The sequence below is a fragment of the Arvicola amphibius genome, chromosome 10, assembly GCF_903992535.2.
Source record: "Arvicola amphibius chromosome 10, mArvAmp1.2, whole genome shotgun sequence".
Classification (NCBI taxonomy): Eukaryota; Metazoa; Chordata; class Mammalia; order Rodentia; family Cricetidae; genus Arvicola; species Arvicola amphibius.
In genome coordinates this window covers 40646516-40672575 of record NC_052056.1, presented here as the reverse complement: position 1 = coordinate 40672575, position 26060 = coordinate 40646516, and the positions used below count along the sequence as shown (strand labels likewise).

At 40.5% G+C, this 26060-nt stretch overlaps 1 protein-coding gene across 1 annotated transcript; it reads left to right on the top strand.

Moving 5' to 3' along the window:
- The first annotated feature begins 3453 nt into the window (after positions 1-3453).
- Positions 3454-25811, top strand: LOC119824229 (glyceraldehyde-3-phosphate dehydrogenase-like). The gene is made up of 3 exons (XM_042055811.1): positions 3454-3863; positions 4039-4273; positions 25614-25811. The coding sequence occupies exons 1-3, from the start codon at positions 3454-3456 to the stop codon at positions 25809-25811; spliced, it is 843 nt and encodes a 280-aa protein (XP_041911745.1).
- The last annotated feature ends 249 nt before the right edge of the window (positions 25812-26060 follow it).

Genomic DNA, 26060 nt, shown 5'->3' with positions numbered 1-26060 from the left:
GAACTATTTTATTTTATATGTGACTTTTCACATGGCTATGCATGTGTACTCCACATGTATTTCTGGTGCACACAGAGATCAAAAGGTGTCAGACCCCCTGAAACTGTTATGAATGGTTGTGAACCACCATGTGAATGCTGGGAACTGAACTCAGGACCTCTGCAAGAACAAGTGCTCCTAAACATGGAGCTGTCTTTCTAGTTCCACAGTGTTTATTTTAGGTGAACAAAATGCCTATCTTAGGCATTATATAGCTTTGTAGTAATAATGCACATTTAGACAAAGCATAAAAGAGATCAACGTAAGTATAGAAGACACTGCTTTCCCATCTCCCCTGTCATCCACTATGGAGCCCAAACAGCTAAGTCTTCTCCTCTTTCGTTATCTGCAGGTAATTAGATATTGTTAATTTAATTACAAGTGACTCTTATTTATTAAAGCAGTTTGTTTTCCTGCCTGCTTTTGTTAGTGAGTAATTAATTTCATTACATTGGGGGAATTACTTCATTCTCAAATCTGATTGATTTGTGTCTCCCTAAAACTTTTATGTTGAAAGTTATCGCCAAAAGATGGTGTTAGATGAAGGTGGCGTTAGAAGACAAGGTCTGTACGGGTAATAGATCGTGCAGTTCTTCCTGATGGACTGGTGACCTTTTAACAGAGGCCGCATTGGTCTGCCTTGGGCTTCAGCTATGTGAGGACACATAGAAGGTATCCTCACCAGGCATTGCAAACTATGAAGAGCAATATGACCCAACTCAACGAATTTCATCATAGCAGCTGAATGGGCTGAGGTACCTGAGAAGTCCATCAAGTTCATTCCAGGTTCCAGTGTTTGTTCTCTGTCTGATTCCTTGAGGTACTTTCTGTTTCTTCGAACAGAGCATAACAGACTAAATGAAGGAGAACCCAGTCTTCAGCCTTTGTCTTCCTATTTCCAGCAATCCTGACACCATGGGCCAAGCAATCCTTCCAAGAGCAGCCCTAACCTACTCTAGGAAACGCCTTGTAGATATCTGACTCTGCATTCACCCAGGGCTAGCCCCTCCTGCCTGATGATTACACTCATCAGTGACTCCGCGAGGACTGGCCTTCCCCAGATCTGGATACCCCCAAGGGAGAAAAATGTTCACAATCACATTGCCCAGACCATTGAGGAAAATGCCATTCGAATGCCTCATCAAAGGCACAATATACACGGAGCCACACTATAACTTTCATGCTGTTGTAAGAAAAAATGTTACATTAGTTTGATAAGATTAGGTCTTTCAAGAGTCATTCTGATTTCTCCACACTACCCTGTAATCCCTTTAAGACTCTGAAAATTAATCCTCCTATTATGATTGTACTTCAAGAGCTGAACATGATGCTACCTGGTTTATGGCATCTGGTATCATGGGCCCCTTAGCAAGCCTCTCAGAGTTATCAGAGGGTTTTGTTTCTGTCAATTCCTTAAGCATCCCAGGATTCAAGCCATTATTATCTTGTAATTTACTTTATTAATCCTAAGTGTATCTTAAAAAGAAAGAAATAGGAACTAATGGATATAAATTAGAATTTTTGATTGTGAAAGATACCTTCAAGGATGTTCTCATTTCTTGAGAGTCATGTTGTATGGAAATGCTGTGCAGGAGCAGAAAGATGGCATTATAGCCTTGATTTCCTTACAGATGGGCAGCATCTCACTTTAAACAGGACCATAGTAACCAGGGATGGGAGGAGTTCAAACCAGGGAGACTCCAGCTGTTAGAAATCTGTGTGGACTATAAGGAAAATCTGACAAGTGGTCTGATAAGCCCAACCAAAACAGTTCTCTTTCAAATATCCCTTTCTAACTGTACTGCTTCCCACCAGCTTAAATCAGCACAGCATCTGACCTGGGCATGATGGTGATCTCCTAACTAGTATTGCTGCATCAGGCTTCAGCTATAGCTGTCAACCACATCACCACCAGGTCAGATCAAGTTACCTCCTGTTGAAATTAGTCTGAGGCCTCTCAATAGGACTAGGAAATACATGTGTTCCTTTTACACGGTATGCAGAATAGTGTACAAGACATGGCCCATGCCTACTTAAATCTTCCCTGGTGCTGTCCTGTTTTAATATAGCATATACATTCCACTAAATCATTGCCCTGTGCAAAATTACTCAATCAAAAAACCATGAGACTAAAAAATGGGGCTAGGGGAGAAGCACTCAAAAGATTCATTAGTACCACAGGTTAAAAAGATAGAAACCAAATAAATTATGTACACAGTTTTACATATCTTTACATTTAGTAAGAAATGTAACAACACTTCAACAAGTATGATACTTTACCTTGGGAAAAAATATAAGTTTGTTTGTGTCAATGAGTGCCAGAAGAATTCTAGTTTGTAGATTATTAAATAATGGAAAGATGGCTAACTGTAATCAGGAGGAGATTGAGAGGATGTGTGTGGCTTATATACACAGTAAACTGAGGCATGGGGGAGTTGTGAGGGTACAGATAGATACCTCTGATTTATTCTTCTACTCCTCACTTCAGCAGGGTGCACAGCTGTCTACATTCAGTTTGTGTTCCTCTCAGTAAAAGGAAAAATCACACAGAGTCAAATGCAAAATCCACATGACATGATGCTCAAATTGTCACTATCAAGCCTGTGTGAACATGGCTTCATTCCAGAAGCAAAGAGCCTGCTTGCCCTCCCAGCACATTTACCCTATACTCAGCAACCCATTGTGCCAAGTTTGGCTCTTCCTCTGACCGGACTGTCCTTGAACAAGTTCTCTATGGCCTCAAAGCTACTCTCAGTGCCATTGCATCAGAGGGTTCTAGCCCTACATCTTTAACACATGACCACCGTGACCACAATCTCAGAAGCTTGTAGCTGTTTAGGTTATAGTAAATGAGGTAAATAAAATGGAGTTCATATTGCTTGTTTGTGTCTCTCTTCTGCTAGAAAGTAGTCTCTCTAAGCTCGAGTACCATTCTTTCCTTCACATAGTAATGTCCACATCCTTCTGGGTATTGCGCTTGGTACAGAAACACAAAAAAGGCTTTCAAAACTCAACACCTGAATGATAAGAGAATGAATGAATGATCGTTTCTGAGCAGATGTCAAGTATATCCAGCAGGCTCTTACCGAACGGCCTTATTAATGCTGTCACAGCCCTTACTCAGTTAAGCCCCTTACGGTTTAGCTTTTGGTTAGATTTAATGATCTCATTATAAAAGAGCTTGAAGGAAAACAGTACAAAATTAAATTTAAAAACAGAATATAGGAGACCTTGAAGAACAGATTATTAGAGTTATGTAGCACAAACTTAACAACCAAAGAAAGATTCAACCCTCGAAATGCCAAAAACAGGTGGCTCATACATGCTCTTAAAAAACCAGATCGTCTCTGCTCCTCCCTGTTCTAGAGATAGCCGCTTCTTTTCATGCAGTGCCAGCCTCGTTCCAGAGACACAATGGTGAAGGTCGGAGTGAACGGATTTGGCCGTATTGGACACCTGGTTACCAGGGCTGCCTTCACTTCTGTCAAAGTGGACGTTGTTGCCATCAATGACCTTTTCATCGACCTCAACTACATGGTCTACATGTTCCAGTATGACTCCACCCATGGCAAGTTCAAAGGCACCGTCAAGGCTGAGAATGGGAAGCTGGTCATCAACTGGAAGGCTATCACCATCTTCCAGGAGCGAGATCTCGCCAATATCAAATGGGATGATGCCAACGCCGAGTATGTTGTGGAGTCGACCGGTGTCTTCACCACCATGGAGAAGGCTGGGGCCCACTTGAAGGGTGGGGCCAAAAGGGTCATCATCTCCGCCCCTTCTGTGGATGCCCCCATGATTGTGATGGGTGTGAACCATGACAAGTATGACAATTCTTTCAAGATTGTCAGCAATGCTTCCTGCACCACCAACTGCCTAGCCCCTTGGCCAAGGTCATCCATGACAACTCTGGCATCGTGGAAGTACTCATGACCACAGTCCATGCCATCACCACCCAGAAGACTGTGGATGGCCCTCTGGGAAGCTGTGGTGAGACAGCCATGGCACTGCCCAGAACATCATCCCTGCATCCACTGGTGCTGCCAAAGCTATGGGCAAAGTCATCCCAGAGCTGAACGGGAAGATCATGGGCATGGCCTTCCGTGTTCCTACCACCAATGTGTCTGTCGTGGATCTGACATGCCACCTGGAAAAAGGTGCCAAGTATGACGACATCAAGAAGGTGGTGAAGCAGGCATCTGAGGACCCACTAAAGTCTCCTGTGACTTTAACAGTGACTCCCACTCTTCCACCTTCGATACTGGGGCTGGCATTGCTCTCAATGACAACTTTGTAAAGCTCATTTCCTGGTACGACAATGAATTTGGCTACAGCAACAGAGTGGTAGACCTCATGGCCTACATGGCCTCCAAGGAGTAAGAAGCCCACCCTGGACCACCCATCCCAGCAAGGACACAGCAAGAGAGAGGCCCTCAGCTGCTGAGCAGTCCCTGTCCTAACTCAATCCTTGACACTGAGCATCTCCCTCACAGTTTCCATCCCAGACCCCAGAATAAATAGCTGGAGGGGCTTAGGGAGCCCTACTCTCTTGAATACCATCAATAAAGTTCATTGCACCCCTCAAAAAAACCAAAAAAAAACAGATCAAATTCCCAAAGATGAGACTAGAAAATTCTCCCGCTTGAAAGAGTATCTAAGAGAGACACCTTTTTATAACCATGAGTCTACTTTTGCTTTCCATTTTTTAGAAAAACTCTGAAGAAATTTTGAACGATCTACAAGGAATTAAATAGTCATTATAGAAAAGCTAAAATCATCCAAGAACCTTCGCATCCCTCCTTCTGCACCACAGAAACACAACTGGAACTGAGGAGTCTGGATGTCTCTTGGTGTTCACTCTTTCCTTCCTCTGTATCAATACATCTGTGCTTACGGTGGACATGTGACTAGTGTAAGAACTCTGTTGGCTTCCTTTACAATTCTGTGAGATCATGTGACCATGAGGTGACCTTCTGACAAACAGGTTATAAACTCCGATTCCTGCTTCCACAAGTCTTCCTTCTGAAAATCTGAATCTTACACATTGTCTACTTTATCCTGTAATGTCCAAGTGCTATATTGGATCATAGGCTGACCCTGGAAGTAAGGATCACAGTTAATAAAGCAATATTAAGGAAACAATCAAGCTCTGTGTGGACTTTAGAAAGGCCCATCATGGCAACCATGAACTACTGCACTGTAACATTTTAATATGAGAGAGAAAACAGCTATCTGCCTGAAACCACCTCACTTCACATTTTAATTTAACTATAAAGTAACCCTTTCCCTGCCTTTCCTTAGATACCAAATCACAGACTAAGAAATAGTTCGGGGAAAGACCATAGTATAATTCAGGAAAACATTGCCCACAACTTAAAATGTGTTGTTGGCAAAGAAAACCAGCATATTTAGGCATAGCCAATGACAAGAGAGAGAGAAAAAAGCTGAATTGCTCTGCCTAACCAAGTATTAAAGAATAAGCACCTGGGAGTGGGAGAGTGTGCACAGATATTAACAGAGCTTGTTGGTCTTCCAGACGACCTGAGTTGAGTTACCAGCACCAATAGCCTGCGGCTCAGGAACATAGGAGATATCAGAGAACAGGTTGGTAAGAGCTATGAAACCCAATAGAAGACTGATCCAACCTTCAAACTGCCAAAACCAGGTGACTCATTCTTGCCCTTAAAAAACTGAACTATACTTAAAGCGATGATAACAGAGAAGAGTCCTGTGTGCAAGGGTGTTATAGTGGTAATTATTTGTATTTTAATAAATAAATCTTGCCTGAAGACAAGAGGCAAAGCTAAAGTCACTAGAGGTCAGGTAATGGTGACACACACATCTAATCCCAGGATTTGGAAGACAGAGGCAGATGAATCTCTGTGAGTTCAAGGCCACCCTTGGCTACACACAATTAATGCAGAAACAAATCCAGGTGGTGGTACCTCACCTTTAATCCCAGTACTAGGGAGTCACACCCTTAATCCAAGCACTAGAGGGAATATAAAATGTGAGGAGAGAGAGGCTGCCTAGGTAGTTTATGGTCACCAACCCTTGGTAGAGGTAAGACTTTTCTAGTGGCTTGGCTGCTTTGCTTTGTTTTTCTGATTTTCGGGTTGAACACCAATTTCTTTTTCTGGGTTTTTATTATTTGTGTTACAGGGTGCCTAATGGTCCAAAGGGACTCAGTGAGCGCTCTTTAGAACCACGGGCCTGTTTTTGCTGCAGGGTACCTGATGCTTTCATCTGCCCTCTGCAGTTCTGCCTGTCTGTGCATCACTGTCTGTCGTCTCTCTGTCTCTCTTTCTCTCTCTGTCTCTCTCTCTCTCTCACACATGCACCACTTCACACATGGAACACATATACATATAAATAAAAATAAATCTTTTATTTAAAAAAAGAATAAACACCTGTAAGAAAGCTTTTATAGAAGAGTGCGAGACATGGAAGAAAATGAAAGGCTCTGTGAGCAAGAGACCATAGAAAATTGTCTGATCTGAATCCAAGAGGACAATCTCTCTAAAGGAAAGAGAGAAAAGAGGAGAGGAAGAGAGAGCGATGTGGGAATCCCCTTTGTATGCTGTAAATACCATTGGTTAATAAAAAAGCTGTCTTGGGCCTGCGCAAGGCAGAATAGAGGTAGGTGGGGAAAACTAAACTGAATGCTGGGAGAAAGAAGGAGGAGTTGAGAGATACCATATAGCCACCAGTGAGGAAAGATGCAAGATGCCATGTTGATAGAACGGCGGGCTGTGTCCTGCCACCCGGCTAGCTTTATCCAAAATAATTACACGGAAACTGTATTCATTTAAACACTGCTTGGCCCATTAGTTCCAGCCTCTTATTGTCTAATTCTCACATCTTGACTAACCCATTTCTAATAATCTGTGTAGCACCACGAGGTGGTCGCTTACCAGGAGAGATCTTAACCTGCATCTGTCTTGGAGAGAAGCATGGCGACTGCCTATGGCAACTGCCTGAAGCGTCTGCCTGAGTCCCTTTCTTTCTCCCACAATTCTGTTCTGTCTACTCCACCTACCTAATTCTCTGTCCTATTAATGGGCCAAAGCAGTTTCTTTATTAACCAATGAAAGTAACATAGACAGATGACTCTCCTCCATCAATGCCAGGTGGAACCTTGCCAGCAGGCCATGAACCTCATAGTGAAATATAAAATAATGGAAATGGGTTAATTGTAGATGTAAGAGCTAGCTAGCAATATGCTTAAACTATTGGTCAAGCAGAGATTCAAATAATTGGTTTCTGAGTGATTATTTTGTGGTCTGGGCAGCTGGAAACAAACAAGCAATCTCCAACAACAAGGAAGAGAGACTCAGAGAGACTTTGACATTCTGTCAATGACTTGAAGGCTCTTTTCAGGAATTAAAGCTAGGGGTTCAGTATCATAGACACATTGGGGTCTGGAGGACTAAGAAACATGAGAACAACATCAAAAGTCCTCATCCATCAAAATTGTGTTCTAGTGCCCCCTTTGTTGACAAATCTTCCCTAACCCCCATGGATAGGATTAATCAGCCACTCTTCCATAGTAACACAGTATCTGAGGCATTTATCTCTTGTTGAGCTTCTACCATTGTGAGCTATTTGGAAACATGATTATCTTATATTTGTCTTATCTCTGCTACCCAACACAATTAATACCAAAAAATCTCTAGAGAATTGAATTGAGTCATGAGTTTTGTAATAATATCACTGATGTGGTCTAAACCTCATAGGTAATCTTAGTAAATCCTTACTTGCAGATTTAAAAAAATAGAGAGATTAAAGTCCTATACATACACAGGCAGACTGGGGACTAGAAACCAGGTCTCTGGAGCCTAAGTTACCCCCACCCCACTGTGCTGTTCACTCATACTATACCCCAAACCCTTGACACAATCCTGGAGAAACATTTTATGTCTGAGCAGTCTTCCAAAGCAAGTGCAATGTAAGACAACACCACTTCCATTTGCTTCAGCTTCAGGGAAGGAAAGGATGAGATTTGTGCTTCCTGATTTCAAGATTCCTTGCGAATGCCGAATATGAATAATGAACAGATAGAGTTAGCAATGCACAGATAAGTGCATAGATTCATCAGCCCTCCCGGGGCTCATAAATTGCAGAGAAAAGTACATTTTTCAAGGGAAAGATCATTATACATCTCTGGATTGAAAAAAAAAAGGTGGTGGTGGGGAACAAACAGGAGAGTTTGAACAAAAAATCAGACAGCACTGCAAACATCCCTGTGATATTTGCAGCCTGTGCACAGATGCCAGCTCGAGCTGTTCTCCAAGATCCTCATAGTCACCACAATGTCCTGTTTTATCTTTTTATTTGGTTTTCCTTTCCGAATCCACTCTGTTATTTGTTGGGTCCTCTGTGCCATTGCGAGCTTCTTCTTTATTCTGCTATCTCCCCCTTTTCAGAGATAAACACCTCACACCTGGGAAACAGATGCCTCTAATCAGCATTAAAACCTGAAGCTTATGCCTGCTTTTGATGTTTTTCTGAGTACATGGGGGGGGGGGGGGTTGAATGATAATACTCTCAATGTACCACCATTCGAAACTCAATCGGAAGTCCGTTTTGTGCAGATTCCCTTACTATTGGTCATTGTACCCAGTTCCAAACCCAACTGAGCAAAGACAGAAAAGACTTGGTATCTGACCTTTCAAAAATCCCTTCACACATCACCTCTCTCTAAGATGGTGTCTGGGGGAAACTTGGGTGAAAGCCAACACTGTGGCAAGAAAAATCTGGAGAGTAGTAACTGTTTTATATTTACTAAGCGATTGTGTTTCCTGTCAGTGACTTGAGAAGTATTTCTAGCCCATATGTTGTTAAAGTGTTTAAGTGTAACAGCTAAGACAGTGAGAAGGAGAAGGTTAAGCAGTCACATCTGTAATCCCAGAACTTGGGAGGCTGAGGCAGGAGAATCAGGAGTTTCAGGTCAGCACTCACCACCCACAGAGACTTTGTCTCAAAATCAAGCAACAAATCATTCTATAGTAGAACTAGTGTGGAGCGGCTAGAGCTGGGGGAGAGTTTACATGGGTAGCAGCAAGGGGCTTATGCCTCCGGTCCTCAGACCAGGGTAAACTCCTTCTGCAGTTAAACTCACCTTAGAAATCTTTCTCACAGTTCAACAGAGATAGATTTCCCAGGCTGTATACTATGGGTTTTGGTGGCAAAATACAAAGAGATGAAAAAGGAAGCTGAAACACCACACAGATATAGAGGGACACTTTTTCTGGGGTAATAATGGTAAGACTGAAGCCAGGCAGCTACTTTGGAGATAAGGAAAGAAAATAAAAACAGGTGAGGAGAAAGTCTATAGCCCACAGCTGACTTAACCAAGCTTTGGGAAGAATAAGAAAGGGCTCTACTTAAAATATAAATTGGGAGTTGTCCCGGCACATGTGTAATCAATATCAAGTATCCTGATGTGACCACTATGAACTAAAAAATAACAGAGAACAAAAGTGACCCAGCCAGGGTTGGGGGTGGTGTCTCGATATTCTTAGGCATGGAGCTTTGGAAAATTCATATGGCCCTAGACCTGGTACACATATTCCACTTTGCTTTATCTGCACTGAAGGCTAGGTTAAGTAACGCTGTAATAACAAATTAAGCCTAATTTACAGCAAGAGCCCACAATGTGTGTCCATCATAGACTGCCCATCATGTTGTTCCACGTCACAGGCTGAGAGGAAAACCTTCCATTTGGCATACTACTAGGCATTGTATGAGAGCTGAAAAGAAGTCACTTGCCAACTTCTTCTTTGAAGTGACATGTGTCACTTATTGGGATTGCTTCAGTAAGTCATATCAACAACCCAGTTTTGTGCCCAAGGAGAAAGTGTAACCTTGAGCATGAATCCTGTCATCTGCCTCATTGTGTTTATGGTAGCTGTGGATAGTGAACGAGATTAACACCGGCTTTGTAACGGCAAGCGTGTCTGTGCTAGATACAAAAGCTCCAGGTGTTATTACACATAGTCATCTAAACAGGGCTAGAACTGGTTTTTCATGATTTATGGTAAACAGCTCTCCTCTTCTCTGAGCATGTCTTAAATTTTAATGGTGTGGGTATGTTTATGATATTTAAGCCTAAGGTCTTTAATGAGGAGGAACAATAATCTCATTAATTGATTCTCTTCTTCTGTGCCTATGCTAAAACTAACATCATGTTCAAGAAAGTGCATGAATGATGCGTGAATTCTAAATAGGCCTGTTTCACACTGTGAAGCAGTATCTTCCAGCACGTCTCTACACAATCTTCTAAAAAGAAAAAGGCCTCCTGAACCCGAACACTTCATTCACTTCAGAACAGAATGCATAGGCGTGGAGCCTGAAGCATCAGTCTGGGATTTATAATTATTTTTCAGTGATGTGAGCTTTAATTGGCTTAGCAAAAATAATGAAGTGCACGCCCTAGAAATAGTTCTGTATCTGCTTGGAAACACATGTGCCATGAGTCTCCTCTGACTGCAAAGGTGAGATTGAATGGGTCTGTTTACCTACCACAGAGAGGAAACAGCAGCCCTCAGACATGGTTTCCAGCAAATGACTTCAAGCTAAAGTCCCCCCAAACAACATTTATCATGTCATTTCAGAAGATATTGCCTGGAGGCAAGAGAAAGAAATAACAGTTTTGTTTTGTCTTTTAATGTTCCTTTCATTTGATATTTTTTAACATTTTCTGCCAACCAGAAAACCTTTCTCCTCAGCCACTGAAATCATTAAGATTCCTAAAAATTCCAGAGAACTCAGAGCTGTTCTCTATGCTCAGTGTCACGGAGAACAAAACCTTGATTGCAATTGAAGGAGCTGCAGGCTGTGTCCCACCACGCGGCTAGCTTAAGCCCCAAAATAACCACAGGGAAATTGTATTAATTAAATCACTGCCTGGCCCATTAGCTCTAACCTCTTATTGGCTAACTCTCACATCTTGAGTCAACCCATTTCTAATAATCTGTATGTCACCACGAGGTTGTGGCTAACTGGGAAAGATTCAGCATGTCTGACCTGGCAGCTTCATGGCGGGTGGCTATCTCTGCCTGCCTTCTTCCCAGCATCTTGTTCTGTCTTCCCTGCCTATCTAAGTTCTGCCCTATCAAAAGGCCAAGGCAGTTTCTTTATTTGACCAAAGAAAGCAACACATAGAAGGAAGAACATCCTACACGACTTGACCATTATGCAATTTTCAAGACTTTTAAGCTGTGATTGTATTTCCTTTCTAATAGTGGAAGATACAAATAATCCCACACTAGTTCAGAAATATATATAATAAAGGCCTATTTATTTAGGGGAGACATACAGATCACTGCCCTAGATCACAATCCTCTGCATGAATTGGGGAACAGGAACAGAGTCTAAAAGCCAGAAGTGAGAGCCAGAAGCAAGAGAGTAGATGCAGGCTTTACAACTCTATTCATAGTATAAGAGACCATGCCCAAGTAGGCTGGTATCTTAAAGACTATTGGCTAAAGGAATGAAAGGAGCTCCCATAGCACCTCCCCTTTTGCTTAAATAAGAGAGTTCCAAACCAAATACAAAACTATATACACAGCCAGGCAGTGGTGGCGCACACCTTTAATCCCAGCACTCGGGAGGCAGAGGCAGGCGGATCTCTGTGAGTTCGAAACCAGCCTGGTCTACAAGAGCTAGATCCAGGACAGGCTCTAAAGCCACAGAGAAACCCTGTCTCGAAAAAAAAAAAAAACCACTATATACACTAGGAACAGATATCAAGTATAAGATTAGAATTACAACCAGCACAAACAATATTAAAAAAGGAACATATGCTAAATGTTTTAATAAATATTCTATCCTAAGGAGTCTAAGTCTTGTATTGGAAATGGTTTGGCTAGATCATAAGAGGACAGTAACTACATCTAATCTTCAACCCCATCAAAGGCCTGAAAAAGGACATATTACTTGAGTAGTCAGGAAATGCAATCAAACAGATTCCAAAATGTGCAGTAGATGACAGAGACAACTGGCTGCCTGAGCAATCACCCAAAGTCTTATTCACAATATTGAAACAACCAACTCTGGCTAAGTTCTAGAGTAACTGACAGACCATTTTCAGAGACAGGAAATTTTTCAAAACTGTCTTACCCAGTTTGGGCAAGACTTGACAGTCTTCTTTTTTGTATCCTGCTTGTCCTGTCAGGACATTGTGCACTTTGTTGGTGGTCAAAGCATGGGCAGTTTCTTGCCCAAAGGCCAGATGTGCCAAGAAGAAGACAAACTCTAAGTGGAGTGTCTTTGATGCTCAACACTCTCTCGGGAATAGATCAGTGCTGCTAGGAGCAATTGTGTCTCATATCAACAGAATCCTAAGTTATTTAAATGCAATGTTCTATAGATCTTTGAAGTGGTTGAAGGCCACCTATCTATGCAAAATACAATCTCTAGGTATCTAAAGAACCTAACTAGTCTAACTAAAAAGTATAACAAACATGAATGACTATTGACCTATAATACTTAATACTTACATAACTAAAAAACTAAGACTTCATATCAAAATATTAAACAAATTTAAACAACTGTGCAATAAAGGAGAATGATTACATCAAAATGTAAACAATGTATAAATATCTTATTCAGAGGTAGGAATATATAATGCAATATGATCAATATATCATAAAATTGTATCAATATATAAAATGTCTTAAACATAGAAACATGCATGCATATAATATGACAAAATAACTTTGCATCAGTGTACAAATATTAACAGAAATATCAAATATAATTTGAACTTGTATCAATATACAAGAAACTATACCAGTATAAATTGTCCATAAATAATAGCTCACAAGTATTCACTCTATTACTCACTCTTATTATTAATGCAAATAATTTCACACTAAATTATCTATTATCCTATTCAACCTTTTTTTTGAGATCTCTAGGCCTACATAAATTCAACCCCACCCCCAACCTTATGTGAGTAATAATCAACCCCTAAATGGTGTCTCTAGCCATGAAGACAAACTTTGTTGGGAGAGGGGATGTCACTTTCTAGGATTGCTTCCTGTTGTCATGAGATAAGGGTGATTTCTTTTCTATGTGATCCTATAAAAGTAAAATGATGGTTAAGTTTCAAGATTGTTGTATAATTACAAATGGTCTCTGAGTAGTCAATAGGGTCGTTTGTTTGTTTGTTTGTTTTTTGTTTGTTTGTTTATTTGTTTTGAAGTTCTTATTTGGAGTTCTGGCCAGAACATTGAAAAAAGGTACACCATTTCCACAGCTGGTACCCAAAAACCAGTCTCATAGTAGCACTATCAGCATCATGACTTTATATCAACCAGGTGGAGTCATTGTTGTGGGATCCCATCTTCTTCCTGGATGCTTTAAAGATTACTACAGGAAAATCATAGTCAAAAACTTAAACATTATTCATATAGACATATATGCAATGAAAAATACAATATAAACAAAATGGGCATGGGAAAAAGTAAAATATTTCCTTAAAATCTATCTTCTTTCTGTCCCATATCAGATGGCCCCTGACATGAGTCATAAATTCTGAATTTTTTTTAACAACATGATTGGATTTAGAGAAGGATAGCCATTGTCCAACTCCAAAGCCATTTCTTATTTTTAAGTAGAGATGTATACATGTCCAAATAATCCAATTTTACCATGCAGAAAATACAGTGTTAAAAGGCAGATTTTTCTTTGATGCCTATTCTTTCTGGGTAGCTATCTTTTTATCTTTAGGCATCTAAATGTCCAAGGTCTCTCTACTCTTTGAAGATGAATATTTTCCTGCCAAGTCAAGAACAGAATCCTGCCCCAACCCTTATGATGTTCTCTAACCACCTCTATGATTGTCACCTCTGTGGATGAGCCATCATTTCTCTTTCTCAAGAGGTTTCTCTTTTTTCAAACCAAATCTTTATCAATTTTGATGGTATCCATAGATTTTCTTCTCTTGTGGAAACAAGAGTGAAACCCCTTTCCCAATGTAGCACATCTCCTGGTTTCCACTGTGAGATCAGCACATCCTGGAAACATACTGACTGATTTAATTCAGAAGGTTTTTTTTTTGTTTGTTTGTTATTCAATGCCTCTCTGCTGCTGTTGTTCCTTTCTCATTGGCAATAAGAAAATTCAAGGTTAATAAAGCATTATGCAATCTATTTCTGGGGGTATTTTCCATCCCTTTCTGTTTGTTTAGCATATCCTTTATAGTTTGATTTGAACTTTCTATAACTGCCTGACCTGTAGGATTGTGTGGTATACCTGTGGTATGCTTTATATTATAATAAGCAAAGAATTGTTTCATTTTCTTAGACACATATGCTAGACCATTGTTTGTCTTTATTTTTACAGGTTTACCCATGATGGCCATAACTTCTAATAAATTTGTGATTACTGAATAAGTCTTTTCTGAGCTCAAGGCAGTTACACATTGGAAACCTGAATAAGTATCAATGATGTGGTGTACATACTTTAATTTTCCAAATTCTGTAAAGTGGAACACTTCTATCTGCCATATCTCATTCCTTTGAGTACCCTTTGGGTTACTCCCTGCTGGTAATAACATTTAGTTTTAGAAAGAGCAAGTAGGACATCTCTTTATAATCTCCTTAGCTTGTTGCCATGTAATAGAAAACTATTTCTTTACAACTTTGCTATTGACATGATGTTTCTTATAAAATTCTGAGGCCTTCAGCACACTTCAAATCAATAGACAGTCAATTTCTGCATTACCTTGAGCTAGAGGACCTGGCAGACCCATAAGGGTTTGGATGTGTGTTATGTATATGGAACAAAGCCTAGTTATGATTATATCTTGAACCTGTATGAATAATGAAGTTAATTCTATATCATCTGGTATAAATTCAGAAGTTTAAATATGCAAGACAACTCTTTCTGCATATTGTCAGTCAGTAACTATATTGAGAGGTTCTTTAAAATCCCTTAGTATCATGAGAATAGCATATAATTCTGCCTTTTGGACAGAATTATAAGGGCTTTGTTCCACCTTACTTAATTCTCCTAATTTGTAATCTGCCTTTCTTGATTTATTTGCATCTGTATAAAATGTACGGGTTCCAGTTATTGGTGCATCATATACAATTTAGGGAAGAATCCAGGTAGTTCTCTTTATAAGATTAATTCTATCACATTTTGGATAATTGCTATTAATTTCTCCCCCAAAATTAGCACAAGCTCTTTACCAAGGTTCACTGTCTGGTGACCTTTGTTTATAATATCTTATAATATCCTTCCCAGAAACATGAGTTTTGGGGACTGCAAGAATGATAACCTGGGTATACCATTGCTGCAATAGTTCACAACCCCATAAATTCATTATAATATTAGCTACATATGGCCTCAGCGTTCCTTTATGTCCTTCTGGTTTTAAGCATTCAGCCCACCTTGTCCTTTGCTTCACTTGAGATAGGGTTCCAATCCTAGGAATTGAATATCTGCCTCTTGAAGAGGCCAATCTGAATGCCAACATTCTGGAGTAATGATATTCATGTCCACACCCATGTCTAGTAATTCCTCAATTACAATGTCATTTATATACACTCTTAGCTTTGGTCTTTGATCATTTATAGAAGTCTGCCAGAATATACATTTCCTATTTCCTACTGGAGTTTTTGACTCATCCTCCAAATCTATTCCATCATTCAGAACAGTATGTTTTTTTACAGTAGGCCCTGGATTGTTTAATTTTCCTGGTGAGACATGTTCTCCACAGTGGCTGGGAATGACTGGGCCTTGTTTAACATTGGGGCCTCTGAGAGGCCCCTCCAAGGAGTTTCCCAGTGATAACGAGTTGCCTTGTCTGCCTCTTGTCGACTTATATGCATTGGTCCAATGCCAGCCTTTGCCACACCTCTTACATATACCAGAAGGCTGAGTTCTCCTATTCTTGCCATTCCTAGAGGAAACATTATTCCTAGGAATTCCTTGTCTACAGTGCCTTCTTAGATGTCCTATTCTTCCATAATTAAAACATTTGGTGTCCTCATACCATTAGAAAATGCTTCTCCTACCCAAGCTTCAGTACTATAGTCAAATGTTTCAACACTCATTGTATGCAAGATCCATTCTTCTATGGGTGCTGATCTAACCTTTAAAGGTCCAAGGATCTTCTTACATTCTCAGCTGGAATTTTCAAAAGCCAAGGATTCAATTAGTACACATCTAGCTTCAGGATCTGTCACTCCTAATTGTACAGCCTTAGTTAATCTTTGGAAGAAGTCAGTAAAGGGTTCTCTCTGGCCCTGTTTAACCCTAATATATGACTCAGCCCTCTTTCCTGGTTTCTGAATCCTGTCCCAAGCATTTAAAACTGCTGTGCTACATAGGAACAAGGTGTGTTTATCATAGTGAACCTGTTCCTGAGGATCAGAGTAATGACCCTCACCAAGAATTTGATCTTGGGAAGTCTCAAATCCTTTTGCTTTCCCCTCTTGCTCTAAAAATTTTGCCTCTTATCTCAAATAACACTTACAAAGTGGCTGAGGTCCATTTTCGAGGGCTCCTGAGATTAACTGAAGCCACTTGTGTGGGGTAACCTTAGTGCTTGCAGCCCACATTTTCACCATGTCCCTGACAAGTGGTGGATGTAGCCCATAAGAAATTAATGTTTGTTTTATTTCTCTTAGATTGCTCATATGCATTGGTTCCCATAATATTCTTTGACTACCTTAGGGTACTTTGTTTTAGATGGTCTTTCTGAGGGAATTACCAGATATGCAATTGAAACTCTGTGTAAGTCATCCAGGGGCCTGGCATGTACTGATGAGGCTAAATCCTCTCCTTGTACCTTCTGTCCCTGCTCATCAATTTCAATAACTTTCTCAATCTTTTCAAATCTTTTTACTACTGCCTTTTTAAAAGTCTGAATCTACTGTCCAGTGTTCTGTTCTAATGTCCTCACTGAGAATTCCAACTTGCTCAGTAAAGATAATGTCTCATCCTTGGACATACCATAACTTTTAACAGATTTTAACAGTTAGATTCAACAGCACAAATTCTTTCAGATAATTTTGTCAAATTGATGCTATCCCTCTCCATAGTACTGAGCCATTTTTAATAAGATAATATTGAAAACAAAGCTAATTCCTAGAATCAAATAATAGAAAGGAAAATAGCATAAGTCTTGCACAATACCTTCCATAATAAAAGCAAAATAAGTATTGAACTCCTAGATGTTACCAGTTATTTTTTGTAGTTTTTCAGATCTCACCTACCATAAAGTAATTACAATGAATTGGAGTAGGTGTAATAATTGTTATCATCCAGCAGGCGTTGCAGTTGCAGCCACGTGGCTGAGAGACACTAGCAGCAGCAAACAGCAGGTGTTGCTTACTTAGGTACTGAAAAATATGCCTTGTTTAACAAATTAAGAAAGTTATTAAGATGATAAAACAATTCTGAGAGTTGGGGCCCAGGATAAAGAGAAAACTGAAAGTTTTCCATCAGTACAAGTTGCATATTGTGTGCACCATGGGGATCACAGGCAGCAGTAGGCTGGCATGTGGGTCACAAGTCAGGGAGTATTGAGCAGCAGCCTGATGCTTCTGAGAGCTAGCTAAAGCCACAGGCAGGAGAGTCAGTACCCAATGCACCATGTGGCTGGCGATTTAATCTTAAAAAGTATGGACTGGTCCTCACATTCAGGTGTCAGATGATGGTTGAAGATACAAAATAATCCCACACTAGTTCAGAATTATGTATAATAAAGGACTATTTAGGGGAGACTTATAGATCACTGTCCTAAATCACAATCCTCTGCACAGATAGGGAATAGGAACAGAATCAAGCAGCCAGAAGTGAGAGCTGGAAGCATTTACAGCTTTACAGCTACATTTATAGTATAAGAGACCATGCTCAAGTGGACTGCTATCTTAGAGGCTGTTGGCTAAAGGAGGAGAAGGAGCTCCTTCCACAGTACCTTTCTAGAGGTGTTAGTTACCAAAAAACCTAGGTAAGAGGATTGATGGCTGATTATTGATCAAAGGAAGAGATGCACTGTTATGTGGTTTGAGATACAGCTGATGGCAATGTCGAATCTAAAACTTGCTGTAGGAGATGGAGGGTCCACATGGTCTCCACCCATCTCTTCTTCCTTACTATTTTCCTGTCTCCTTTTGCTCCATCCCAGTGTTGCTCACACTTGATTTTCTGCAAACCTGTTAGCCCTGGTGTTGGCCCTAGTTATCTTAGTCGTCTGCTCATTTGTTCCTGGTCTTGTTTTCATCATTTCTAGGGGTTCTCATGGAAAAGGTCACCTTTGTGCATGGGAATAAACAGAAATACCTAGGATTAGAGTTGGAGAAAAAAATACTTGTTGGGTGTCTTAGTTACTTTTACATTGCTATGACAAGACACCATGACCAAGGCAACTTATACTAGAAAGCATTTAATTTGGAGATCGCCATTCCAGAGGATTAAAGTCCATGACTCTTATGGCAGGGAACATGGCAGTAAGGAGACAGGCATGACTCTGGAGTAGTAACTGAAGTCTCACATCTTAAGCAAATCTTAGTTATCTTTTGCATCTATGATGCCTATGCTGGTTAGTTTTATGTCAGCTTGACACAAAACCTAGAGGTATCTGAAAGGAAGGAACATTAGTTGAGAAAATACTTCTATAGGATCAAAACGTTGGCCATTTCTTAGTGGTGGGTGGATGCGACCCAGCCCATTGTGGAAGGTGCAATATCTGAGATGGTTCTTCATGCTTCCATAAGAAAGAGGTTGAGCAAGCCATGGGAAGCAAGCCATGGGAAGCAAGCCAGTAAGCAGCACCCTTCCATGGCCTCTGAATTAGCTCCTGTCTCTAGATTGCTGCCTTTTTTGAACTATTGTTCTGACTTCCTTTGATAAACACCAATATGGAAGTGTAAATAAAACCTTTCCTCCCAATTTGCTTTTTGGCCAAGGTGTTTTATCACAGCAATAGAAACCCTAAAAATGATAATGCCAAATCAAGTATTAGACACACAATAGGGGCTTAGGATGTGACTGATTGACCTGAAAAGTAGTTGATGGTTGGCAGTGAAGTAGTTGAAACCACCTATAGAGAGAAAGCAGAAGATAGTGCATGGGATCGGCATCAGAGAAACCCAAAGGAAAACCTTAATCTTCCAATTACAAGGTTTGTGTGCTCACCTAGTTAATTGATTCCCCCAAAATTCTGCTTTTCCCTTTCCCTAAACTAAGTCACAGATAAACTAAAGAGCCTTCAAATCAATGATGTGCAATGAATTGCTGGGAATGTGGTCATCTCACCCAAATCTCTTCTCTGGAAAGCCCTTCTGTGTGCTATAGTTCCAATGGTTAGCACCTGTAATATGCATTTAGAAAACCATATTTTGGTTGCTGAAGCTACTTTGATCTAAACATGAGAAGACTAAAGATTCAAGTCTCCATGGAGCAATATCTACCCAAAGACTGAGTCCTCGGCATGGCAAAACCCAGTGCATTTGCCTCTGAGACAAGTTCTGGAGCTAAATTGTGCCCTTGAGCTCCCTGTGGTCCTCTTTTCTTTTCTATCTTCTACTGGTATTGCTGGGATAAAATACTATTTGACATGACTCTCATTTATGGATGTGTCTCTGGGAATCTGACCTAGAATGAGCACATCTCTGAACAGTAACTGTTCCTATAAGTGAGAGAGACTTAAGAGAAGTAATTTTTTGAGTGACTCTCAAAACAATTCCCTTTTGATGTCCTCACTACACTTTGTCAACATGTTCACTTTAGGGAGAAAGAACAGCAGAACTTTTTAAAAATGCAAGCATATGTCTGTCCGTGTTCTTAACTGGGTAGCTGCCTCCTCCGGGCTGGTTTGTTCAACACTTAGCATCTTGGTGGTGATTAACAAATCTAAAAATTCTGCTCAGTGATGTCTCACAGGAATGAGAAGGGTGTCTTCCATAAAAATCTTATCCAGGGGACCCAAGACAACAGATGGGGTCTATTCTGGAACTGGCAGATTCTGGCACATCTTGAGGATATTTTCCCCAGGGAAATGGGTGATTCTGCGGGGTAAATTTACTTCATAATGTACCATTTTTGTTGAGACCACTTTTCAGTCATAGAATTTCAATGAACAACTACTCAGTCCTCTTACATTTTTTTCTTTTACCCAAGCAAGGCTGAGAAATTCTATAGCCCTTAATTACAATGTGATGTCTCTTAGATTCAAATGCAGCTGCTCTACTGACCAGCTGAATGTTGTTGATAATAAGTGACTCTTTCCTATACCTCAGTTTCATTGTCAATGAATTTTATATCCTAAGGTAGTTGTGATAATTCAACAAATACGAAGTCAGTACCACAATGCCTAGCACAAGATATTATACTAAAGTTAAACACTGTTTTGAATTTTATTTATTGTTTTCTTTGTTATCATAACCAATTCTTCTACTATTATGAAGAACAAATGAATGGGTCTTATTTCATAAACTCAGGAGCCCTCCCTTCATAAAGAAGTTGTAACAAGGAGCTACAGAGATAGCTCAGCAGTTAAAAGTACACACTGTTTTTAAAGCACACTCAGCAGTTAAAAGCACCCACGTAGGATAGCTCATAACCACTTTTAACTCCAGCTCCAGAGGATCTAACACCCTCTTCTGGAGTCCATTGGCACCAGCGCACTCATGTGCATTTACACACACACACACACACACACACACACACACACACCACAGACATGTAAACAACTTAGAGATAAATATTTAAAAGTAAACTTGAAGAATAGTATCAAAACTGAAGGGCTGCCAAGAAGGAGACAGAATAGAATTCTATTTTGACTATAAGTATCACTAAAAATCACCTGCAAAATCTACATGAAGTTATTTCATTTCAATGAGAATAGAATCTCACAATATTCACTGTCTCCCAATGTTGGAATGGAGTCTTTCAAGATGGTAAACTCCCTGCCACTGGAGACAGTTTCCTTTCTAGGTATGTGGCCTATATTGGTTTGTAGTGTAGAGCTGCGGGCAGGCCTGCTTTTCATCCCACCCGGCTCCTGCATGGTTAGCTTTACACCCGAAATAACAACACACAAATTGTATTCTTTTAAACACTGCCTGGCCTATTATTTTCTGCCTCTTACTCACATCTTGATTAACCCATATCTAATAATCTGTGTAGCACCACAAAGTGGTGCCTTACCAGGTAGATTCTAGCATACGTCCATCTTGGGCTGGAGCTTCATCGTGTCTGGCATCTCTCTGAGGAGAGGCACAGCAGTCTGTCTAACTTAGGAGAGGTGTAGCATCTTACTGATCCTTCTACCTCACTTCCTCTTCCTGTTCTGTCTACTCCACCCACCTAAGGGGCGGTCTATCAAATGGGCCAGGCAGTTTCTTTATTAGCCAATGAAATCAACTCAAACAGAAGACTCTCCCACATCATTTCCCCTTTTTCTGTTTAAACAATAAAAAGAAGGCTTTACCTTTAACATAGCAAAATTACATATAACAAAATAGTTATCAAGTAAGAATTAGTTACAATATTATATCCATTTTATCTTTTATCATAACAAAGGAAAACTTTATCTATCCATTCTTCAACTCCATCAAAGACTCCAGAAGGATATAATATTACCTAAGTAAATAAGAAATAAGCAACTTACAAAACTCTAGAAATGACAGAGACATCTCGCTGCCTGGACAGTCACCCAAAGTTCCTTTGTACTGTTGGGGCATCCATCTTCAGCCTTCAGGCCCATAGTATCCAGAGACATTTCCATGAAGCAGGAAATTTCAAAGGCAGTTCAGTCAGTATCTACTGTGTCCTGCAGAATGTCTCACAGACTCTTTCATGAGTCAGGAACCCCAAAGAATCATCTCACATTTAGGCAAGTTCAGCAGTCCTCTCTGTGGGTTCTCTGTGTCCAGTTTATGCAACAGTCCAAGCAAGAGCAGTTTCTTGCCCAATGGCTATCAAACTCCATAAGGAGCCTCTTTGATGCCCATCATCTTCTTGAAATAGATGGTGCTGCCAGGAGCAGGCAAGTCTCATTGTCATGAAAAGCCCTAAGTTATTAAAACATTTAAGTGGAATATTCTGTAGTCTTTGAAAGATATTAGGAATGCCTATCTAACTAAAATATATCTCTATATATCTAGAAAATCTAACTAACATGACTATAAGCTTTACTATTATTGACTTTCCATTAACAACCTATATACATTACATTTTTAAAATGAACTACACAATCACAATACCTTAATCAGTATCAGAAATACATATACATAAAACAAAATTGACCTTAAATTTAAATCACTAAAGCAAAATCCATATCAATGTAAATTATTCATATCTATATCATATCCCCCTTTAAATGTAAAAGAACACTTATAAACAATATTTGGGAATATGGGCGCAGTTATTTCTCTCCAAACTGCTTCCTGCTGAATGGGGACGCTGTTCATCAGATCTTTCGTGGTGTAACCTGTGTGCTAGGTACAGCTCAGTCGGCAGTTGAGTGAAGTAATTTTTGAGGGTGTTCACAACAACCTTTCAGGAGGGCGTGGTCTATCATACCATATTGGTATAGAAGCAATCCACAGGGTTTCATTTTCTGTAAAAACAAAAGAAGAATCTCTTTTCCAAAGTATCATATCCTTAGATCCAAATTCTGAAGTCAAGGTATTTTCAAAATATCTTCCTTGGATTAGTTCAGCAGCATTTATAAACAAATATCTTTTAGCAGCTATTGCTTCTTCCTCAGCATATAAACAATTCAAAGAGAGCATAATAGCATACAGCATCAAGATTCTCTGTGTATTTTCCATCTTTGTACAGCTTTATTTTAACCTCTATTTCGTTTATTTTTACTTTTATTTTTTGAGACAGGTTCTCTTTATATCTTTGTCCTGGAATAACTCTTTGGACCAGGCTGTCCTTGAACTCACAGAGATCCACTGTCTCTGCTTCCCAAGTGCTGGGATTAAAGGTGTGTGCTACAACACCTTGAACTCACAGAGATCTGTCTGTCTCTGCCTCCCAGGCATTCGGATTAAAGGCGTGTGCTACCACACCTTGAAGTCACAGAGGTCAATCCACCTCTGCCCCTTGAAGTCACAGAGGTCAATATACCTTGCCTCCTAAGTGTTGGGATTAAAGGTGTGTACCACCACAACAAACTACTTCCTTTTTTTTTCCTTTTTACTTTTAAGAACTTTAACCATTAGTCTGCATATATTTTAACACACTGTAAACCATTTAGAGGTTTTCTTTGTCTTTGAATCTCTCTTTACTGTATATCTCTCTTTTTCTGATCACACGAGTCTTTAATTTACCAACCAATATAGGTAGGATTAAAGCCATGACTTTGGCGGCTGGATCCAGCCCATTCCTTAGCTTTCCAGCCTCATGGCAGAGGTACCGGTTGTAGCCATGTTTATCACCACAACTCTGTGGCGGTTCAAGGTCCCTGCCAGCAAGCAAGCTGCAACAGTGTTAAACAACACTCAAAAGCTCCATAGTCGGGACCGCCTGCTTGAAAGAGTCAGAGTTTGCCCTGGCAGGACGGCCCAGAAAGCTGGCACTTCAAAACGGCACAACCTTTTTCCTGCTACGGCTGAAAACCGAAAAACACACGTTCAGCTTTTCATCAATACCATATAAGTTTTTTGTGGCAGGACCTCTTAAAAGAGCTGCACGGTTTTGCAGCTAAAGCTGAGTCAGGAAGCCTCTCTTAGATGAGAGTGCTTGCTATCCAAACCCGAGAAATTGCTGCGACCAAGAACACGTGCTTCACTCCATTCCTTCCCTAGCTTTCCCAAGCTTTCTGTGGATCCAGTTATCCACGTTGGGCGCCATTCTGTAGTGTAGAGCTGCGGGCAGGCCTGCTTTTCATCCCACCCGGCTCCTGCATGGTTAGCTTTACACCCGAAATAACAACACACAAATTGTATTCTTTTAAACACTGCCTGGCCTATTATTTTCTGCCTCTTACTCACATCTTGATTAACCCATATCTAATAATCTGTGTAGCACCACAAAGTGGTGCCTTACCAGGTAGATTCTAGCATACGTCCATCTTGGGCTGGAGCTTCATCGTGTCTGGCATCTCTCTGAGGAGAGGCACAGCAGTCTGTCTAACTTAGGAGAGGTGTAGCATCTTACTGATCCTTCTACCTCACTTCCTCTTCCTGTTCTGTCTACTCCACCCACCTAAGGGGCGGTCTATCAAATGGGCCAGGCAGTTTCTTTATTAGCCAATGAAATCAACTCAAACAGAAGACTCTCCCACATCATTGGTTGACTAATTTTTTTATTTCATTTGGCTGTAACATTGTTCACAGGTACCAAAAAGGTAGCCCAATGAAGAATTTCACCTTAAGAACTTGGGGAACACAGAAATACTCTAAAAACATCAGTGGGTCACAACCTGTAGGTCATGACCCATTTGGGGATTACATATCAGATATACTGAATATCCGATATTTACATTATAATTCATAACCATAACAAAATTACAGTTATGAAGTAGCAACAAAATAATCTTGTGGTTGCAGGTCACCACAACATGAGGAACTGTATTATAGGGTCATAGCATTAGGAAGGTTGAGAACCACTGCTCTAAATGAAGATCCTAGAAGCAGCCTTCCACACAGCTTGTCGCTGATCCTCTTCTGCCCTGCTACCCCATTTTGCATCTGAAACAAGACACAGACACTGGAATTGCTATTGCCTAAGACTGGCTGTAGAAGCTAGAATCCTTACATTGAGACTGAAATCCTAAATTTTGTCTACTAATCTTCTCCTGCCTTTCTGCGTAAGAGCTGGCAATAGAGAAATTCTCCAGCCTACCTAGCTTGACTTTAAGAACCCCATTTCTAGAGGTGTCTTGCCACACACAGAGAAGGAAGGAATGCTACACACAGGAGTCAAGAATAAACTAAGCAGTCTCAGGCTCCATGAGGGAAATATTTCTCATCACCCTAGGTAAGAAAGGCAACCACAGACCAAGAAGAGAGTCTTTCCACATCCATCTTGGTGAACCAATGAGTTTACTGAGTTTACTTAAGGAAGTATGAGTCACTTACCAAAAGGCTCCACTCCAGCACGGATGGCCACTTCCCAAGGTCGCATTACTGATGTTCCTTGCATACTTTGCTGGCAGTTAAATGCCAAAGGCTCTCTTCCTCCCAGCAATTGTACAACCTCGGGAGAGATCTCTAGAATCCTGTGGGTTTCATGAGTCTTGTGACTCTCCTTATTCCCTCCATGAGGGAGTTAATGGACCCAGTCTTATGATGGCCTCATGGGGGTGATCAGAGCTGCTCTGAGCCAAGATAGCGATGATGATAAGGCCCAACTGAGAGGAAACAGCTACACAACAGTTTACACTTGGCTGCCCATGCTTCATCAAACACAAGCATAAAAAAGATATTTCACTGAGTCTTTACAACTTTTATTGAAAGCCCCTGTATCATGTAAAACTAAGATCAAATAAAGTTTTATCCTTTTCTCTTATTAACCTTTCTTTTGTTACAGAGGTATCAGTCATTCCCCCCTTGCAATGTAAAGCAAAGCTATTACCCTCTTTATTCTCTCCACAGAGTGCACAGGCTGAAATGTGGACAGGACCCCAGTGCCATCCCGTGTGCATCTCTTTCATCCTCACAAGAGTACTTGGGTTCTGTTTAGCTACGGAGAGTCTTGCTGTGCTTACCAGTTTCCATGGCAAGGTGCGGACACCAGACTTCACCAGCTTTGTACCTGAGAAGCCAGGCACTCAAAATCAAAACAGTAACTAACACATTGCTGTCTGACTGTCAGAAAGCCAAATCCAGTTGAAAAAAGCATGCTCAGTTCAAATACAATCTGAACCAATCCGTTGTGCCAGGGAGCAGAATCCTACCAGACGAGTACAATCATTCCCAGAAATCAGTGAGAAACATGAAGGGACAGGAGCTAGTGCCCTAGCAAAGAGAACAAAGGCTCTCCAGAGTGGGAAGGAGTGCACGGGGTAGTTCCATCATACTCTAAAGTGGATGAAAAGTATA